At 34.5% G+C, this 22,503-nt stretch overlaps 1 protein-coding gene across 6 annotated transcripts in view; it reads left to right on the top strand.

Moving 5' to 3' along the window:
- Positions 1 to 22,503, top strand: part of CALCRL (calcitonin receptor like receptor) — an 82,816-nt gene that overhangs the window by 31,580 nt on the left and 28,733 nt on the right. For 2 of the 6 annotated variants that reach the window (XM_053918840.1, XM_053918838.1), the window contains 4 exons: positions 17,832 to 17,922; positions 18,133 to 18,191; positions 19,242 to 19,335; positions 22,056 to 22,188. In XM_053918840.1, the coding sequence (XP_053774815.1) occupies positions 19,282 to 19,335; positions 22,056 to 22,188 (187 nt within the window). In that variant the 5' untranslated portion in view covers positions 17,832 to 17,922; positions 18,133 to 18,191; positions 19,242 to 19,281. Of the gene's footprint in view, positions 1 to 17,831; positions 17,923 to 18,129; positions 18,192 to 19,241; positions 19,336 to 22,055; positions 22,189 to 22,503 lie in introns of all 6 variants that reach the window. The other 4 variants (XM_053918839.2, XM_053918837.2, XM_053918842.2 and 1 more) reach the window with 2 other exon arrangements.

Here is a 22,503-nt window from a genome sequence, read left to right as displayed (position 1 = left end):
TATGATATAATCATTCCCATTTTATGTGAATATCAAGATAAGAGGAATAAAATAATTGCCTGAGTTATATAGCTGCAAAGATATTATCACTTTAAATCAGACACAATCAGCAACTAACTCCATAAAAAATAATCTTTCTCACTTCTCCCGAGATATAAATGTGAGCAAAGCTACACTAGGTTTCCCTGTGTGTTTTTGCTTTGTTTTGCTTTGTTTTTTACTGAGACATAAATCACAATATGTTTGTTTGTTTGTTTACATTTGCCCCAGTGCTGTCAACACATGAGTTAGAGCATAAATAAAGAAGACTATTTCAAGGTCAGACTGATAATAATTACTTTAGGTAGTGTTTCTGTCACAGTTACTAAAGGGAAGAATAATTTTCTTTATTTGCTAGACACTTAGTCTGCCCTAAACCTACTTTTGTCCTTTTGGTATGTGAATAACAATATCTTAAATAATATTATAGTCCTGTAACATTCTTTTGCTTTCCTCATTTGGGAAGGGAAACATAAAATTTAATTAACTGGTAAAAAATATGATAAAACATTATGATAAAAAATCAGACAGAAAGCATTTTCCTTACATAAAGTTTTAAAATATAACAGCTGACAATAATCACATATAATAATATATCATGTCAGGAGAAACAACATAAATGTTTCATCTACTTGAAACTTGAAATTCTGAGATGTAAATATTATGCCCATTTGATGTTCATGCTTTCCGCCCCTGTCTTTGTTATTTTTTTACCCGTGCTACTTCCCCTATGTGGGATATGGACTGTTCTCTCTCTAGCTCTCTCTCTCCCTCTCTTCTGCGTCCTCCACCTCCTCCTCCCCTTTCCCTCTCCCTTCCACTCCCACCACACAGATGCTTACATCGCAATATTAACTCCTTTACTGGTACAGAGGAAAATTCTTACTCTCTGCTAAGATTAGTTCCTAAATCAAAACAAACTTAAAAAGCTGATTTAATGGATAGAGGGAAAAGACTTGAATGTTATACACCTTTTCCCAGGGATTTCAGAGCTATTCGCCATCATTGTTTGGCAAACAATGAAAGGCACTCCCAGGTGGACCGTTCCTTTGTGAAAGCGCTGTAAGTGACTGCCACAGTCCTGGGAGAAAACTGAGAGGGGGAAGGAAAAGAAGGGAGAAAAAAAACTTCGGACTTTTAACCAAGATTAATTGTAAACATTTTATGTACCCTGATTTAATTTATTTGTGTTCTCTTTAAAATGTAGTTGCTACTTAATTTTTAGGGAAAAGCAAATTCTATATTCCCATGAAATGTTCTTTGAATTACTAACTGTATAAGAAGAGCATGGAGGAAGAGAGAATGAAATAAAATGTTAAAGAAAATGCTACATTTGTATATCTTACTTTTCCCTTGGTTTAGCATTCTTTAGCTACCACTGAAGTATAATCATTTTAAATAATTAAATTACTTAATTTCTTTTACTAAAATTTTCTTGGTAGCTTTGTCACAGGAAAGGGCGCGGAGAGGATCCCCAGTCCAGCCGGTAGTGTGTGTGTGCTTGAATTTGTGCAGGAAAGATTTCACAACTCGAGTCAGGTGATTTTGAGAGTACATTTATTAAAGTTGGGGACAGTCATATAAAGGAAGGATTTAGAGCAGAAGAAGCAACAGGAGAGCAACAGGAGAGAGCCTAGATAATACTCTGCTTTGGTTCTCTCAAAATGTTATAGGAAAGAAGTGAGATAAGGTGGGGCTGGTGTTGGCTCCCTCAAAAGTCAGAGAAAAGGAGGCCTTGGAGACAGGTTCAAGGGTAAGCCCGGAACTAGCTGCTGACACCCACTGCTCCCCTGGTTCTCAGTCTCACGAGGATGGAAGGGCCACAGTTAAGTCCTGTAAAGGCAGTAGTTAAGATCCCTCACAAAGCTTCATTAGCATTATTGGACAAAACAGTTCTACATCTTTCAAAACCCTGCTCTTCTTACATCTGATGTCTAATGCCACTGACTCTAACACTCCTTCCCTGAATAGGAAATAAATTAGGGACACCTGTCCTTCTGCCTTCCATTTATATGTCTCTCATGTGTAAGTGCACACACACACACAATCTCTGCAAAAGGAGATCAAACCATACCTTTTCGGAAAAACTTATTAGTCACTCATTTTAAGTATCAACCACAGCATTACAACCAATGCTTAGTTCCAAAGATCATAGGTATAAACAAACAGACAAGTAATGTTAGTTTTCCCAGTAGTTACTCTTCTGTTTTTTACCAACAGGCATCCTCTGCCATGCAGAGGCAGAATCTTCCTAAGCTCCTCAGTTTTTCTTCATAACAAACATATTTAACACAAAATTTATGTTTGAATTGTGAATTGAATATTCTGTGCATGTACCAGTGAAAGAATTTATTTCCATGTTTTAAAAAATACATTTTCTTACAAATAATTTTTGTAAAATAGAGCTAAATCAAAATATATGCAATTTTACAACATAGGAAATTATTTTAGAGCTTATCAGTTTTTTTCTGTCTTTCTTTTTTTATTTTTTTATTTGCAATGGTGGTGGAGGGGTCCAGAATCAAGTTGTGACAATACAAAATGACATGATAAAACCCAGCTGCTTTACAGCCCCATATTGGTGATATTTTATTTTAAAAGGCCACGTTAGGTTTTAAAACATAAATAATAATTTTAATTAAATTAATAACAGGAACTTAATTATTTTGTTTTAATTATTCTGTTATGGTGGTACTATGTATGCCCTAATTATTTTGGAGAACAAAATAAGCTTAACTAATATCTGCCGCAGGCTCTTCTTTCTCCTTGAACCATTTACATTTTATCTCCAGCTAATAACCCCTGCTATTTCCAGGTAGTGGATCTGATACTCTTGTGTCACAGATTTTCTTACTCCAGAAAATGATTAAGCAAACAAAAACCAACAGTCTATTATGCAAACACAGAAGTCTTCCCAGGCATGTGCTCACAAAGCATAGAAAACTTCGCCTCCTTAATAGCATCATCCTGGGTGACCTAAAGGAAAGCAGAGACTCCAGCACTGGGGTTTATTACCATATATGCAAGCCGGTGGTGTTAAGTGAAGGGCAAAGTAGTTCTGATAGGACAAGTGATTTTGGAGACAGTGTCCATAGTACAAATGCTGAGGGAGTTGGCATTGTTAAATATTCACATATAATTTTACTCAAAAGTACATATTTTGTCCCTGGGACCAACTTAAATAAACCAAGCCATTCCCTTTCTGCTGGAGGGGAGAGAGAGACCACTTCTCCTGCCACCTTCCCGACGGTGGTAGGTTATGTTGGTTATTACATTTAACCCCCACAATATATTTTAAGTGGTGTATTGTGCCCCTCTTAGAGCTACAGAAACACACATAAGTGTCGCAGGTTAGGTTTCTGCCTCCATTCTCTTAGTAAATACGGCAGCCGGTATCCAGACTATCCACACAAAAACCTGCGCTCTCTGCTCTGCATCTTGCTTTCTATTGTTTTCCTGTCTTTTTTTTTATTCCCGAAACAAGTCCTCTACTGTAATTTTTTAATTGCTGTAATCTGCTGCCAAGAGCAGCATGCTGTTCAGATAGATGTATTAACACCCGCCCCAGAAAGCCACATGCAACTTTTCCAGCCACAGCCTCTACTACAGTGTCCATCACATCAGACTGTGTTTATCTTTTAGCTACTTCCATCTTCTTTTTTCCCCTGAGGCTGCTATTGTTCGTGCTGCTCAGAGAAGACTCTTGATAGGGAAACACTTCATGGAAAGGCAGGGCATACCTAGGACTGCAGCCCGAGTTGTAGTCTGAGAAACATGCTCCAACAATGCATGAGATTTGTCTTAAAGGGATCAGAACAGGTATCAGGATGCTGTGATTCTTTTGCTCAAAAAACCAATCAACTTACTAGTTACCTAAGAACCATTACATATTTTTGAGGTTATTTAACTTAAAAAGAAACACATTTTCTGTCGTGATGGTTTTCACTTACATTAGGAGAAAATTCTATTTTAGTGAACAGGTTTTTCAGATTTAAAATGATGGTGTTTTCAAAAGTGTTCTTGCTTTGTTTCCTTGGGGTATTTTGCATTTTCCTGAAAATGCACTGTCTTAAGGATCAGTGAAAGAGGGGACAATTAGGTTAGGAAAATGTTTTACTGTAGTTATTAAGGCCTACCACACCATGTCACGTGTGACAGGGCATTTTTTTCTTTAACACATCCTGGTCCAGTTAAGACTGAGATTCAGAAAAAGTGCTTGGCACAACTGTTTAGCAGGAAAGAAAGCTATTTTAAAAGTCTTTTGGGAACATGTTTGTGAAACAGGAAAAAACATACATTTCAGTTGATAAGAGCTCTCCATAAAGGCTAGAGTCTCTGAGATGGATTTGCCATCCTTTTTTCGCAGGGAACGTGTTGTTCTTAAGCAGTAATTCTCACTTAAACACAGCTTAATTCAGTAAGGAGCATCTTCCTGTGCGACTTCTTTCACACTGGACAATCTATTTTTACATTGCAATCCAGACTTGGTCACAGGAGTAAATAATTAAAAATAAGCCAAGTTCAGATTGCACAAAATTAAAGCAGTGCGTAGAACGCATCATAGGACTGTGTGCCTAGCAAATGTCTCAAGTCACATATCTAGGTTTCCATTCATTAATTTCCCAAGGAATCTCAAGTTCCTCCCAAGACTGCACCCTTACCTTCACCCACACAGGCCTTGATCATCCCTGTTTCCAGTCCTTGCCCCTAGAAAACTCCACCTCTGTCTTCTATCAACACACATTCTTATCACTTTTAATTCCTTAAATACTGATGTTTTGAAATGTCTTCTAATTCAATGTATATATACAGCTCTTTGAATACACTGTTTACTCCCTTCCCATTATGACAGTATTTCTAGACAAAATGTCACCATTTACTATTCTACTCTGTGATAATGGATGTGAACTTCCTGTTTTGAGGCCCTCTCTTACTGATTTCCAGAACTACCCAGGGATATCCAAACTTTTGGAGTCTGAGCCACACTGGAAGAAGAAGAGTGGTCTTGGGCCACACATTAAATATATTGCAACACATAATCACACACAAAAACATCTCATAATGTTTTAAATAAATTTACAATTTTGTGTTGGGCCACGTTCACCGCCATCCTAGGCTGCCTGTGGCAGCGGACCGCAGGTCGGGCACCCCTGAAAGACAAACACTCCCAAACGCTTTCTTCTTGAAATGTTTATCTGCACTCAGGCATCTTCCCACCACCCCTTTTCTTCTGCTGTATCCTCTGTATTAGTAATTAGAACCTACCCAGATACTCATGTTAGAATTTGGGGAATTCGTTTAGGTTTCTTATACTAAGTTCTCATATATCCTCATAGATTAAACCTTTTTAATATTTCTGAGTTTTAAATATTCCTCTCTGTCTCTATTATTTTTGTTCTTAGTTCCAGGTTCCAGGCTTTATGATTATTTTCTTGCCTCACTCACTTAGAAGTCACTGCAGTATTTCAATTTGTCTCTCTACCATTGCCCTCATTGTTGCCCTCTGAGTTCATCATTCAATTTCTACAATGAAAACTTGTCATAGTGCTCTACTGTTTTATCCCCCTATAGTTTTTATTCTTCTTTTTTGGCAACCATGTTAGCACATATTGGAATGCACGTCATTCTCTCTCAGGATGGCGCCCGTGCCAGACGCTACTGAAGCATCAGGTCCCTCTCCCCGAGCCTAGACTCAGCTTCAGCGCTGCTCCGTACAGCAGTCCTGCCTGCACCACCACTAAATCGGAGCGGTATTCTAGGTGAAAACCTCCTCAGAAGGACAGAAGAGAACACCTTTAATATGATTCCCTGTCTGCCGGGAAGGCCCGTCTCTTATGTACTGTATTTTTCAATCACCTAGCACTTTCAAATTACTGATTTTTTTGAAACTCCATTTAAATTTCATATCCTCTCTCTCTCCACATGCATACATGCACACAGATATTTCTGTCATGTAAACTGCATCATTGTATCTGATCAATCAGGCACTAAAATTATTTATTTACTACTTATGATACTTTATCATTCATATTTCTACATGTCTGTCTCCCCCTTATCAGGGTTTGATTATCTCTGAAAGCAGAAATAATAGCATTTCTGGATCTAGGGTACTTAATGTAGCTTTTGGAATATATTAGGTTTTAAATAAATATGCCTAAAAGAAAAATAAATAAATTACAAATACTAAGATGGAATTATGTTTAATGACTATAAGAAATAAAAATCCTATAAAAAAACAAATTTCAAAAAAAAGAAACAAACTTCATTATTACCAACATTCTATTTGCTTCTTTATAAAAATAATGGAAAATAGAGTTAATTTTATATGAAATGTGCATTTACTTAAGACATCCACATTGATTTCTCTTTCCTTCCTTTTTTCTCCCTCCCTCCCTTTCTCTCTCCTTTCCTCCTTTCCTTCCTTCTTTCCTTCCTTCCTTCATTTTTTTCTTCTTTCCATCCTTCCTTCATTTTATTTTATCTAGTAATAACTCCATATGAGGGAAATAGTTGGAATATAAGATTTTCAATCCTGATAAATTTCTAATAATAAACTAAAGTTCAATAATTTCTCTTCTCTTTCTTGATAATATTTCCATATTGTTTTTATTGTTTTGTCATTATTGTTTGTAATAACACAATTAAAATATGTCACATGTGGAGTAAAAATATCTACTTTTTGTATATAATTGTCAATTTTTCACCTCTATAAAAAAGTGAAATTAAAGACTGTAGAAAATGTAAAAAAAGGAGAAAAAGAAGAAATCACTGGTAGGAGAAAAGAGATCCTATTTAATCCTAAGGGAAATTTTCTATACCACTATACCTTTTGCCTCAACTATATCTAATAATAATTTTTATAAGCTAAAATTTATTTCTGAGAGAAAATATTTTTAGTGTTAATTAAAAAGTAGGTTCTGAAATCAAATTTCAGTGGAAATATCCTTTTTCTTACAAATCAAAAGTCTCAAGCATGTAAAATAGCTACTCTTTTGTTGTTATGGAATAAACAACAAACAACTTTTGTTGTTTATATGAAATAATGCATCAAATTGAGGAACAATTCAGAGTTTACATCCATGGGATGCTCGTTAACATACATAGGTTTCTGGACACTCTGTTTTGTTTTACAATGTGAACATTATTTGCCTGTTGACAAAGGAAAGAGAGAAAACTGGATGTTCCTCTCAGCAGAAACCTTCCCTTAGATTCACATATACTTTTTTGGCATTACCTTAAGGAAAACAGCTTTATCAAAATATAAACCACATACCATATAGTCCACCAATTTGCAGTGTACAATTCAATGGTTTTAGTATAATCACAGGATTGTGCAAGTATCACTACAATCTAATTTTAGAACATTTTGTCACCCTAAAGGGATCCCTGTACCCATTAGTAATATCCCTCAGCCCTAAGCAACTACTCATATAGTCTCTGTCTCTAAAGATTTGTCTATTCTGAATATTTAATAAATGGGATCATAAAACATGTGTCTTTTTTGACTGGCTTCTTTTACTTAAGATATTATGTTTACAAGATTTATTTGTGTTGTAGCATGTACTAGGGCTCCTTTCTTTTATTTGCCAAATAATACTCCATTGTATATATATACTACATTTTGTTTATCCATTCATCAGTTGAGAGGCTTTTAGGTTCCCACTCCTGTGGGAACATATGAAAAGATGCTCAGCATCATTAGCCATCAGAGAGATGCAAATTAAAACAACAATGAGATACCATTTCACACTGGTCAGAATGGCCATCATTAACAAATCAACAAACAACAAGTGCTGGAGAGGTTGTGGAGAAAAGGGAACCCTGGTGCACTGTTGGTGGGAATGCAGACTAGTGAAGCCACTGTGGAAAACAGCATGAAATTTCCTCAACAAACTAAAAATAGAATTGCCTTTTGATCCAGCAACCGCACTGCTGGGACTATAACCCTAAGAATCCCAAATCACTAATTCGAAACTATCTATGCACTCCAATGCTCATAGCAGTGTTATTTACAATAGCCAAGTGCTGGAAACAGCCTAAGGCCCATCAAGTAAACAAATGGATTAAAAAACTGTGGTACATTTACACAATGGAATACTATGAGGCAGAAAGAAAGAAGCAGCTCCTACCCTTTCACAACATCATAGATGGAACTCGATAGCATTATGCTAAGTGAAATAAGCCAGGTGGTAAAAGACAAATGCTATCTGATCTCACCTTTAAGTGGAACCTAATCAATAAAACAAACAAGCCAGCCAAATATAGCCAGAGGCATTGAAGTAATGAACAAGCTAACAGTAAACAGAGGGGAGTGGAGAGGGGGATAATGGGGAAAGAAAGGGAAAGGTCATCAAGGAACACGTATAAAGGATCCATAGACAAAGACAACAGTGGGGAGGTTTAATGTAGAAGGTGTAGTGTGGGTAGGACAGGGAAGAGTAATGTGGCAAAAATTGGGACAACTGTAATTGAACAACAATAAAAAATATTTTTAAGTAAAAATAAATAAAAATAAAAATAATGCTGCTATTAACAGTCATATATAAGAATTTGTTTGGCTATGTGTTTTTATTTCTCTTGGGTATATACCTAGAAATGAAATTTCTGGGCCATATAGGAACACTATGTTTAACATTTTGAAGAACTATTAATCTATTTTCCAAGCAAGTGCACTATTTTAGATTCCCACCAGCAAGATATAAGGGTTATAATTTCACCACAGCCTTTTCTACACTTATTATTGTCTATCCTTTTTATTGTAACTATCCTACTGGGTATGAAGTGCTATCTGACCACAGTTTTGAATTGCATTCCCCTATGACTGAAGATGTTGAAGATTTTTTCATGTGCTTATTGGTCATCAGTGTATCTTCTTTAGAGAAATGTCTACATAGATCCTTTGCCCAATTTTAATTGAGTTGTTTTTCTTTTTATTACTTAGTAGTAAAAGTTTTATATATATATGTATATATATAAAACAAGATTTATATGTTATATATACATAACTTTTTATATATAGTATGTAATAGATATATATATTAGATACAAGTTCTTTATTCAATATGTGGTTTGCAAATACACCCTCCCATCCTCTGTGTAGCCTCTTTATTTTCTTCATGGTATCATTTTTTACACAAAAGTTTCTAATTTTGATGTAGTTCTATTTAATCTATTTTTGTCACTTGTGCTTTTGGAATCATATCTAAAAAAACATTGCTAACCAAAGTCATAAAAATTTATTCATATGTTTTCATCTAAAAGTTGCATTTATGTTTTGAGCGGACTATAAATATCTTGCCACAAAACATAATAGTTGTGGATTATTCAAGGGCATATATTAATAAATCTATTTCCAACTGAGAAAAAACAATCATTCCATAGTCTTGTTGGGGGAAAAATTAATTTCTGAACTCCTGTTGGCTAGGCTTGGAATATGATTAGAGAATGAATAATGATGCCCTATTTTGGTGAAAAATAAAATAATATATAGATATTTAGATTACAAAATTGAAGGAAGCTCAAAGTCATCCTTTCACAGATCAGGACACTGAGGCCTGGCAAAATGACTAGCCCAAGAATATTCAGACTCTGTAAGGTAGGCAGAATGAAATATGGAACCTTTGTAATCTTTCCACTACACTGGCATTTCACAATCTAGTTACAAACATTTTGGTTGCAAGAGACAACACTCCAAATCAGCCCTGTTCAGGCATAAAATGTAACTTAATGGTTACACTGATGAGGAAGTCTATTATAGTAGCTGATTTTAGGTGTGGCCAGATTCAAGGACTCTAGTAATGTCATAGGATTCTCCACCAATCCCTGGCTCTATAAGCTGAATGCCTCTGTTTGGCTTTATTTTTTTTTTAATAGGTTTCTTTATATGGTAGAAAAGATACATGGGCCAATAACCATGCCCTACTTGCTTTGCAGACAGAGAACATCTTCCCTGATAACACTAACGGTAATGTCCCAGGGAGTATTCTGGTGGCATGGCTTGGACTACTTTTCCGTGCCTAAGCCAACCCAAATGAGAGGACTGTGCTAGTCTGACCAGATTTCAGTCACTTCCTACCTCAGTGACCAGAAGGGCAGCCACACTTGAACCAGAGGGAATAGAATTCCTGTTGGAAGGAGAGGCTCATTTTGTGAGAAGAGATAAGGTGGGCTGAATCCCCAGTACCAACAGAGTTCCCATGCATCCCAAATGCTGAGGCTTGCTAGTAGGCACTGTATAAAAAATTTTTGAGAAAGATTGGAAGCTCTAAATAACAAAAATACCCTAACTTTGATGATGGTCTACTACTACATTACTTAAAATTCCAGCAGAATTATATATTTTCTGATTTTACTGTCTGTGAAAGAAAACATGTTTTCACATAGAATTTGACTTTGTGGAAGGGAAATAGGTGTAAAGCTCTTAGACCAAAGAGCTGGAAAGATGTATTTTGTTTCAATATTCCTCTAGGAGGCATTTTTTTTTCCATTTTAGATTTCCTGGAGGGAGAGTGTTCCATCAAAGTACAAAGCATTTTTCTCTCAGGCACCCTCCCACATTTTACTAATAGAACTGAGATTTTGACCACTTGCCTCTTTCAAATATAAAGAGAGTGATCAAAATTACTGGAAAATGGCTAGTTATGCCCAAAATGGCTAGTTATGGTAAAATTATTTCCAAAACTACTTCAGAGTGTAAAATCAAGTCCCAAATTTAATTACAGTATTATCCTTCTTTAATAGTTTTTAAGTATTCAACCTGGAATGCTCATTAGACAAACAAGTAAAGAGAGAGAGAGAGAGACAGAGAGAGAGAGACAGAGAGAGAGAGAGAGAAAGTGTGTGTGTGTATATATATCTCCCAATTCATCGTTGACTATCGAAGTCAACCTAAAATTAAAGTCAAATTTGTCATGAGGTAAAAGTCATTACCTTCCAGAGTCATTGTCTCTAAAAAAATAAAATAAAAAATAAATTCATTAAATTAAAGTCAAATTTGGAAGGCTTAATATCTTGATTTTATTTGGATTAGCATATTATAGTCTTTAAGATATGGCTGTTTAACTATAATGTATTCAAACACTGTGCTAGAGCTTTAGTTTATATAAGCTCAGTACTAAGAAATACGCAGTTATACTACCTTGACTGATACTTATTGTCATTTGTTTTGCTTGTTATTCTCATAATTGACTTAAATGACAATAAAAAAATCATATTATTTCTGCAGAAGATAAAAAACTCAAGATGAGTATGACCACCACCTTGAAATAAGGGTTAATTTCACTTACAGTGCTATTGAAATTATGGCAAATAGCTTAAAACATGCATAAACTTATATATCTAATTATTTTAATGTGATATAACAATAATGATAATAATAATATTTAACATTTACTGAGGTCTAAAAGTTTTTGTACATTATTTCATTTAGCCTTCTGCTTTAGGGACTATTTTACAATTGAAAAAACTATTTTCGCAGAGGTGGTTTAACTTGCAAGTATGATGCTTATTTAGTTTTAAAAACCAGGAAGTCTAACTCATATTTATAACCAGTGCAAATACTGCCTCTACTTGCGATTGGTATCACACATTGTCCCTCTATTATGTTAATTATTAAATTTCAGTTGGATGTTACTTTATTTATTTCAATATCTCTCTGGAAAAAGGAAAAATGTATCATTAATCAAAGCTACAATATTTATAATATATGGTTTCTTACATGTAGAATTAATAGTTATAATTAAACTCAGGTCTCTTCAAAAAACAAAAACTTTGTGGAAATTTTTATCATAGTTTTAAGTTGACTTTTTAAAATTAACTATTAGATTTATCCTTTTTTATTTTCCTTTTTATCGAATTTATTGGGGTGACACTGGTTACCAAATTTTTATACATTTCAGGTGAACAATTCTACAGCACATCACCTGTACACTGTATTGTGTGTTCACCACGCCAAGTCAAGTGTCCATCCATTTCCATTAATCCCTCCTGCACCCTGCTCCACCTCCTCCACCTCCACCCCAGCAATCACCATGCAGTTGTCCATATGCATGAATTTTTCTCTTTATTTTTTCTTTTTTGCTCAATCCCTCCACTGTCCCCACTTAGTACCTCCTTCCCCCTAACAGCTGTCAGCCCGCTCTTTCCCTATGAGTCTGTCCGTATTTGGCTTACTAGTTTATTTTGTTCATTAGATATACTTTCATGTAATAGGTCATTCATGGGGTTTTGATGACTGAAATTTAATAATTTTTCTTATTATTGTATTGATTACTTTTTGACTTTATGCATTGTTGAATCATTTCTTAACATGTCCTGTACTTTCTGGCACTCCATTATTTTTACATTTTTACCTAGCTCATTTTCTGATACATGCAAAAGAGATAAAAAACCGATGTAGCCAAAATTAAAAAAATTGTTTGTTTCCAATCCCAGGAGCATTAAGGTTACTCCAGTGATGATGGCAATAAGTTTAGCTTGATTTATATGAACTGATCAGTTTCCATTCTGAGAAGCCTGCCAAGGAGACTTATGAAGAAGTATATTTGCTTTTCCAATGTCACTTTTCAGCAGTGGAGAATAGAGAACTACACTTTCCCCAAATGCCCTTTCGAAAGTGTGAATATCTCTAAGAACAGGCAGTATGGAAAAATGGGGAACTAGATATAATTTTTTTGGCCAAGATACAATTTTCCTGAATTCCTGAATTTGTTATATTCCTGAATATAACAAAAGCAAAATCATCTAGCCAAATGGTCCACTTTTCACTGTTTTAGATTCAAGTGCAGTAGGAGACCTTGGGAAAGAATCTCTGAGCCAGAAAAAAATAGTGTCAGGAATTACATGGTTTCAAGGATATTGTGGACTTGGGGTACTTTGAACAAAACTGTTTCTATATACTAACCATTTTTTTTCTTTACATAAAATTTTGAACCTCTACTCAAGACTTAAATATGGCTTATCCTACCCTTGTTTTACAAATGAGATACCTGGGAAGGTATGTAACTTGTTCAAGCTCATTGAATGATGGAATAGTACCTGAGGCTCAGGACCAACTTCCTATTAAATCGAGATCGAGAATGATCCCTACAGACTGCATTTAAAATAATGCATGAAGTCCCTAAACTCAGCATAACGTTGCTGCTCTCCCACCTGAGAAATATTTTCACTGAGGGTAGAAACCTTAACATATAGTCTCTTTATATCCCTATATAACTAGATGAAAGTAGATGCTCAATAAATAAGAGGACTAATTGAATTTCTAGAAGTATTTCTTAATATGAAGTGCATTTTGAAGTGCTTGAAAGTAAGACAGTTCATGTGGTTTTTATTTTGGTGCATTATCAGAATGGCAAATTTGAACTGTCAAACCATTTATTAATGTAAGATTTTATATATACATATATATATGGCACATTACTGAGAACATGAATTAATAGAAGAAAAATACAAATGTGTTTGATGAATAAATGTGAAATATAATGCAAAAATTGGATGGTTAAGTAAAATTAGGTAAGGATTTTTATTACTTTTGTATTACAGCTATAACAAATTGCCACAAATTTAGTACCTTAAAACAACACACATTTGCTATCTCAGAATTCTATAGGTCAAAAGTCCTATGAGCTTGTCTAGTTTTCAGGTCTCGTGAGGCCCAAATCAAGGTGTTGGCAGAGCTGTGTTCTCTTCTCAAGGTCTGGGAGGGAAGCCCCACCCAGACTTATTGAGACTGCTGGCCAAATTCAATTCTTTGTGGTCGTATATCTGAAATCCCATTTCCCTGCTGGATATTCACTTGAGGGCCACCTTTATCGCCTATATTATCACTGGGCCCCAGTCAAAATGAACTAAATCCAAATTTCCCTGAGCAGAATCCAGGCAATGATCTTTCTTCAACTTCATTAAACTCGTTCTATAAGTAATATACTTAAACCACCCTTTCTGAAAACCCTCTGTGTGCCCCCACTCTGCTAGGGTTATGAGTCATGAAATGACCCTGATGCGTGTCCAATTCTTACTGTGTTCACTCAATCACAACGGTACATGATGCACTGTTGAATACATATTTGATTAACTTGCTCTGGTAGTTCTAAGACATTGGTTGTGCCTGGGAACATTGCCGAATATTTTGCTTGTATTATACTTGATAGTCCTTTTTAAACATTTCTGGCCAGTGCTTAGAGACAGAGGAATATAAATATGGCCAGGTTTTAGCATGGCCCAGTGAAGATGATGTTTTTATATTGTATTTCCCAAAAGGTAACAGGCCAACGATTTCCTCAGCTATTAACTGGGATTGGAAATTTCCCAGGTCTCCTAAAGAGTTTTATTCAAAGGGTCAGTGGTGGGACCTAGACATGTTCAGGGAGTTCAGGAGGTGATTCTGATGGAAGTGAGCTGTGAACCCACACTTTGAGGAACACCTTATGCTCCATTAGTGATTGTGTACCTCTTTAATCAATCACCTAAAAATAATGCATGCCCCAAACGATATTATAGAAAAAAGGGTGTATAAAAAAGGGTGTATAGTTTGACTTTCTTACATCAGTAACAGATTCTTAAGAAAGGGAAGCTTCTTTATGTTTTGTTTTTCTTACCACTTCATGTATTGAAACTGTTAGGGCCATTCTATGCTGTGATGGGAATGAGAAATGAAAATTTACCTTGGCATTTCTTTCTCAAAGATTCTATTGGAAGTAAAGACAGTACTTTGCAAGGATAATTCTAGTACAAAGACTTATACTTTGCCAAAACATTTCAGCAGTGAGGAGAGAATAGAAGGTAATCAGGATAATTCACTTTGCATTTTTCACAGTGGCACAACTGTTCTACATGGTGGAGAATGACAGAGACATTTCTGTTTGCCATACAGGTGTGGCATATTGGGGTGGAGATGAGTGCTTATTCCTTGTTTAGATTCAGAAGAAATGTGGCTTTTATAATAGACCATCAACGAAGGCACATACTAGATAGGGAATAACCTCACTTTGCTCACACAAAGGTTCAGGATACTTAATGGCAAATAAGATAGATGTAGGAAATGCTGCTGTTAGCCAATTTTATAGTGACTGGATAAATAAATAGAGAAAATAATATGGCTTGGGGCCTATCATAATCTAAGATATCTTGGAAATGGAGTAGTGGAAGATGAAAGTTGTACTTTTAGAATTAGGGTTAGGCAATACAACTAAAAATAAGAATTATTATAAAGGAAAGTAAATTAATGGAAAGTATACATAGGACCAATGACAATTTGTGGAAAGAAGAAGCATGTTTGCAAGGCACTGGTATGCATTTATAGGGTTTACATATTTGGGTTCTGATAAATCAGCATTGATTGTCACATTTATTTTTAATTTTTATGTAAAATAAGACATGGTTTTACATTGAAGTAAGCCAAGAAGATTGGTTAAAATTTGTCTCTTTGAACATGTAGGTCTGTGAAAAATAAAGCCCTGAGTGACTAGGAAGTTATTTGAGATTTTAGGACATGCTTTATTTCTCAAAGTTCTTTCTCTGATGAAATAAATCATTTTTATTTTATGTTGGTGATTCTTTGGGCAAGCACCACAAAGTCTATTTAGAAATAAGCTATTTTTATTCATGTGTACAGTGAAAAAATTATTTTGTTTCTAATAGTGGAACCAAATTTTCCAGGTTGTTTAATTTTGAGTGGTGAAAATAAAATATCAATAGTACTTATGAGTGCTATGAGGCTAGCTAGCAGTTAGAGAAAATGCCAGTAAACTGCTAATAGTACCATTGTGTTCCAAATTCACTTGAGTTAAAATGGAGCATTCTCAATTTTTAGGAAGTTCTTTTCTCACTCAACAAACCTAAACACACCTGAAAAATTCATTGGCAGATTTAGTCATTCAACTGGACCTCCTCTATTAAATACTTGATCTGTCCTCAAAATTAAGACTACTATATTTCACGAGGCAACATGCATCTCAGTTGTCAGTAAAGAATTTAATAAGATCTGAAAGAGATTTGCAATGATCTGCTTAACAACTTTGGTTTCCTACTATCAGATGTATTTCAGTAAAAGTAAGTTTGGAATAAGCTAAATACAGAGGAAAGGACCACTTGCTGGATGAACATGTGAAAGGCAGTACACAAAGAACCAATGAGCTAAAACAAGGAATACAATTAAACATGTATCTCCATACATTAAAACATACACCTCCTGATAACAATCATGTCATTACATTTACCAATATGAGACTGAAATTAAGTTGACCTTTAGATGTATCTGCAATGGTGTCATCTGCATGTCATGATCCTTCCATTACTGATCTACAGAACTCTTCCTGAAAGGGGTGACTCCTCTATAACTACCACTGGCCACGGTGGCTGCTGGCAGGGACATTTGGTCCTTCGCAGAGCAAAAGACTCAAGTGAATCGGATCACAACGTACAATGGACATTGCCAGATCTCACAGAGAGTACAGGGGTTCACCGTGTGTTTGAAAGACTGCCACCTAACTTTGCTGCTGCATCCTTGATAACCCCGGGGACCATAGACCTGCCCCTGGAGTAGGAGTGCTACAAGTGTACACAGTGCAACATATGCCCTTGTTCCTAGTGGCCCACTTTCCAGATTGCCAGGGAATGGAGGAAAGGTGGATAAAAGTGAGATTATTTGCATTGATAAATATTTTATGAGTTGAATAAAGTCCTCTTAAAATATTGGTGCCAGAATGATGTAGTGAACACTAAGAGATATTTCACTAAGATACTTTTTTTGGAACTCTGATCTTTGTGCTTACTAGATAAGCAACAAAAATAAGTGTTAGTGCTGGGCGAAATATTTTTCAAATATATTGGGTCTGAGAAAATCCAAACATGTTTTTGATGCACTTTCCTGTTTGTTTTTTGAGCACATGTACATATTAAAGGTAATTAATATTTACTCATGTGCAAATCATCATTGTTTCATAAATACCTACCTGATTTCCAAGTAGAATATTGTTTCTTCACATTTTTATTTGTATATTTCTGTATTATGTATATTCAATAAGAAAAATTTGAAATACTATTTTAAATTTGGCTTAACCTTTATGACTTTCAAAATCAGTACAGTAAACTACAGTTTGTTCAATGTCCAAACCAGTACAGAACCCAAAATCTGATTAGTTTTAGGATTCCATTTTGTAAGAAAATAAACATGCCTATATAAGAAATTTCCCCCAATTTTTATTGTCAGTATAGATTCAAACACTATGTAAAACCTTCTAAAATAAAAAAATGACAGTACAATTATTGCTCTTGATTGTAAGTTTAAAATCTTAAAATACTTTATTGGTTCATTTCTTCATTCATTTATACAGCAAATGTAAATTAACTGCCAGTCACAAAGAATACAAAGATCAAGCAGATATGGTTTCTGGCTTTGAGAAACCATACTAGAAAGGAAAATAGATACATGTAACTAAGATTAGTAACACCACATTCCAATAAATGATTAGACAAAGAAAGTTATTCAAAGGAAGATTAAACTATAGTTTAATTTTAAAATCTTTTATCATATTATAGTTTTTTGAAATTTACTTAGATAAAATACTGTTAGATTTTTCAGTGTCCCAGGTATCCTAGATAAATGAAAATTGATGTTTATTTCATGGAAAACAACAGATACATCTGACAAAACTCAAATATAATGTAAGCAACAGAGACTAAAAATTGGAATAATTTAATAAAATTTCATTTTAATGTTCTTTATTTTAATTTATCATGGAAATGCTTTTGGCTCATTAAAATAATATTAATCATTATATCAATCAATATTTCAGGTCATGACCCCAGGATTTAAGACGTTTTTCAGGACAACGTTGAATATGATCCAAGAGAAAATGTGATTTGAGTCTGGAGACAGTTGTGCATGTAAGAATTGGAAAATTAGATTTTCTCATGGTAAAATGTAATAAAAACTAAAATATCAACTCATTAATTAGCAAATTGTAAAAATTTGATTCTTTTTCTCCTTCTGTTACAACATGCATGATATTTAAAATCTAAAATTAATACAATGTTTCTATTTTTTTGGTTATATTTTTCTTAAAATCAACTAATAATAAAAACTCGGTATAGCAGATAGAAGAGAAAACATTCTTTGGGAGATTGCGACAATTAAAAAGACGAGCTGCTTCCAGGTGAGTCATTGGTGAGGGCAAGCAACGGCATAGATTCTATTTGCTGGTTAATGGCGAGCTCTCACTGCATGTGATAATAAAAACAAGAAACAAAACATGTGGAAAAGGTTTCCATAATTCTTATTCTAACATTTGCCCTGTTAGAAAAAGTGTGACAAGTTTCCTAATAAAATAAGGCTAAGTCCATAGTTCACTGGCTAATTCTTATCGATTGAAAATTTTTTATCTCCTTTGAAAACATTTTTATAGTTAAATAAATATTATGCCTTATGGCAATACCAGGGTAATTTATAGCTCATAAAAACTATGACAGGCAGTTGCCTGTGCACCTTGTAGGGAGTAAGCATTTCATTATACACTGCACCCCAGAAATGTTGTTTCTTAAAATTAAGAAGCTAAGGGGTGGTGTTTTAGAGGCCGGTTTTTATTTGTCAGAATTATATCTATCATTAGAAATATTTAACAGAAACACTTTCATTTGGTACTGCCCATCTTCTGCAAGCAAAATTTAATAATGCAGGTGACTCAGGGGATTTTTTTATTGCCTTATTTAAAAAAATTGAATCCTTCAGTGAAGAATAGCTTCTGTTAAATTACAAGGCCATTTCAAGAAACTAGCCAACAATTTTCCCCATAAATTATTGAAGATTTAGAAAGTTAAAAATAAAATTAATATCTATAGAAAATAAAGTTTTTAAGTAAATATGCTATCAAAATTGGTACTTTTATGTCTTGTAAAATTATTTGTTTTGACACTTTAATTACTTTATGGTAATTTTGGTAAAGTAAAAGAAAACATGATGTTTTGTAATTACTAAAAATATATATGCAAGAAGCATTCATGTTTGTAATATGAGTAAAAACAAATTAAAATGTATTTAATTAACTTCTTTAGTATTTTAGGCCATAATGCTTTAAAATTTATAATACATAAGACTATTAATCAAATCATTAAAGGAAAAGTATTGTGTAAAGAAATTTTCTATTGAGAACCATGTATATTTATTACATAAACATTGGTGAGTTAAATTTTTTCATTTTCTTTTGCAGTTTGATTTGTATTACATAACATTTTAGTTTGGCATTAATAATGATGGAGAAAAGATGTATGCTGTATTTTCTATTTCTTCTGTCTCTTTTTACGGTAAGCATAATTTTTTCTGGTGTATCTCCCTATCTATGATTATTTCTATTTTAACTTCCAATATATCTATAGTTGATAAAGGTGAATCACAACAAAATGTCATGCAGTTATTTGATGCATAAATCAAGTAGATTTTTATTTGCAATCAACACAGCAATAATGTATTTTCTTTCAGTGTATACCTGAAGATATTTTGGCCCATAGGAGATATTATAGGATGGTAGCATAGTTGGGTGGAGAATGTCAAAGTGAGAAAAGGAAATGAATACAAATATGCAAAACACCAGAGGAAAGTATTGGGTTGGCCAAAAGTCTCTTTAGGTTTTTTCTGTAAAATAAAAGACACATTTTTCATTGTCACCAATAACTTCATTGATTTGGATATTTTGAGTATGTCACTATCTCTGGTGTGGTATAACGTTGATTGTTCTCAATGTGTCCATTTGATCGCTATCAACTTCAACTGGTCTCCCCGACGGTGGGGCATCGTCCAGCGAGAAATCTCCAGCACAGCCACGTTTGACACAGTCAGTCAGTCACAGCACCTTCTCCATACACAGCACAAATCTTTTTTTGCACTTCATTGTGTTTTTACCTTTCTTGACATTATAAAGCATAATATGCCAAAAATGCTGTGTATTTTCTTCCATCTTCAATATTAAAACAGCTACACAAAAAGTCACCAATTTTGATATGGTTTTTAAATGCACACTGATATGACAGCTGTCACAAGACAGTCTAACAAAATTGTCTCGAATGAAGTTAAAGACAGCTAAGTGCTACTAGAGCTATCTTGTGGAAGAAACAAACTTTCTGGCCAATCCAATAATTGTCAGTTTGAACAAAAATAGAGCTACTCTTAGTGCTGTTGTACATAGTAGATAAAATATTTTCAACAAGATCTGTCGATTGTGAGGTAGAACTATTAAAAAAGCAGATTCTAACCTATTGGTTTTTCTCCCATTCTGCCAACTGATTGACTTACATTAATTAAAAAGCAATTCAGAATCATGCACTCACTATATTTTAAGTTAATCTCCTCACCCATTTATTCAAATAAGTATTGTGTGGCAGGCACTGATGCTAAGTTTGGGGCAGGTGTGTACATGAGCAGGTGCATCTAAGTGCACCTGCATGTCTTTGCGGGGATCGTGGGGCTGGAGGTGGAGAGTAGACCAGGATGACTAAAAAGCAATTGCAATACTGGAGGCATCATATACCTTACACATTTAATTTTATGTTTATTTGCAGAAATACTGTTTGTATTTTTCTGTCTCACAGTAAAACCGTGACAGCATTAATTAGAATTTTTCTTGCAAAGTGCTGTCCTTACTTCTAATAGAATCTTTGGGAAAGAAAGAAAAGCCAGTGTAAAGTTTTATTTCCCCACCCCATTCATGGCCTAGAATGTCTCAGGTTAAACCCATGACTGTACTCTTATCTTACTATATGTATGAGAAGCTGAGAGACATAATCTCATATAACTCTGTGCCAGCAAATAATTTTCCTGTGGTGTTTCCAAGCAAACCCCACAAAGAAAAATATAGAAAACCTAAACTGGTAAAAAGCAAGGCCACATTCCTGTCAGCATTTGTATTTGAAAACATTCTCTAATCTAGGAGCAGTTCAAATTCTGTACTTCTTAGATGTTATCATAGGTAAATACACTAGAAGTCAAGAAACAGGACTCCTGTTTCTTCAGCTCCCAGCCTCCGTTGAGCATGCCAATGAGCTGCACAGGCCAACACTGGCTTCCTGGCAGGTAATTCTGTACCAGATTACCACTCCGATTACTGTGGTTTAAGGAACTGTGACCATTCCTCAGACAGTGTGCAAATCTGAGATTTTATTTTAAGAATAAAAATGATATTGATTTTATGCAATTCTATAAATTTACTGAAAGCAGGAAAAACGTATTAATTTTTTGACATTGTGGATTTCCATTTATACTTTTGCAGCAAAGTTGCTGCATAAATCTTTATTAGGAAATTAAAACCAATAGCAGAATGAAAGAGTTAATGTTCAATGGGGTTCTGTTGATGGTAAACCTGAGAGGTGCCACACACAGGATATTACTATTTAGAATTGACTAAATTCAACTTAAAATGGAAGTGAAGCTTGATATAGTGATACTACATTGGAAGAACATAAACACAGCACAAACCTCATCTAAAACCTTTATTGACGTGCATACAATAAATATTCTATTTACCAATATCACAAATGAACTTCTTATTATTTTGATTATTAAAATATAATTATAAAAATGGCAATAATTTTGAGCATTATCTTGTGCCAGATACTCTGCCCTCTTATCTTGATATTCTTTTACCCCATTTTACAATAAGAAAACGGAGGCTTAGGGGTTGAATATCTTGCCTATGTTCACAGAACAGGTTAAAAAAATAGTGGCCAATTATGCATACAGCCCTGTCTGCATTCCACACCAGTCCTGAAGCCAGCCTCTGCAGCTTTAGAGAACCAGGCATTGACAAGACTATTCTTCCCTTCTCTGCTGTTGGCAACATTCTTTACATTGCTTGAAGGAGGACGTGATATGGGAGATGTTGGTTCACTGGGGAAATTGGCAAATACTACCAATTAGGGATCTCCCCCAAAGCCAGTTGACCAAGCTCTGCACTTACTGTTTTCCACTGTGACAGATTGCCTACAACGGACATTTTCACAATTCTGAAATTTTATTTTTTTTAATCTGTTAGATTCTTGTCATAGCAGAATCAGAAGAGAGCCCTGAACAACAAAATGAGTTGCGTGTTACTAGAAATAAAATTATGACGGCTCAATTTGAATGTTACCAGAAAATTATGCAAGACCCCATTCAACAAATAGAAGGTAAACATGACTATTTAATTATAAATGCTTTGAGATATTTCTAAAAGAAAACCAACCCATTACCTCACTATGGGTTTTTTAGGTCCCTTGCAAAAATGTGTCAGTTGCTAATTTCTCTGATATATTGGGCAGTTTTAATTATTTCCTTATGAAGAATACTTCATGACAAACTTTCTTCTTTTACAAAATTCTCATAAAATATGCACAATAAGGATATTTAGTAACATTTTTATGGTATTATGATATTTAAAATATCAAATAAGTATATGTCTTGAATTAAATGACAGCTGATCTTCATTTTCTATAATTGTGTTT

This window comes from Desmodus rotundus, chromosome 2, assembly GCF_022682495.2.
Source record: "Desmodus rotundus isolate HL8 chromosome 2, HLdesRot8A.1, whole genome shotgun sequence".
In the NCBI taxonomy this organism is placed as follows: domain Eukaryota; kingdom Metazoa; phylum Chordata; class Mammalia; order Chiroptera; family Phyllostomidae; genus Desmodus; species Desmodus rotundus.
The sequence above is the reverse complement of the archived record's forward strand: the minus strand, read 5'-3'. Positions and strand labels throughout refer to the sequence as shown.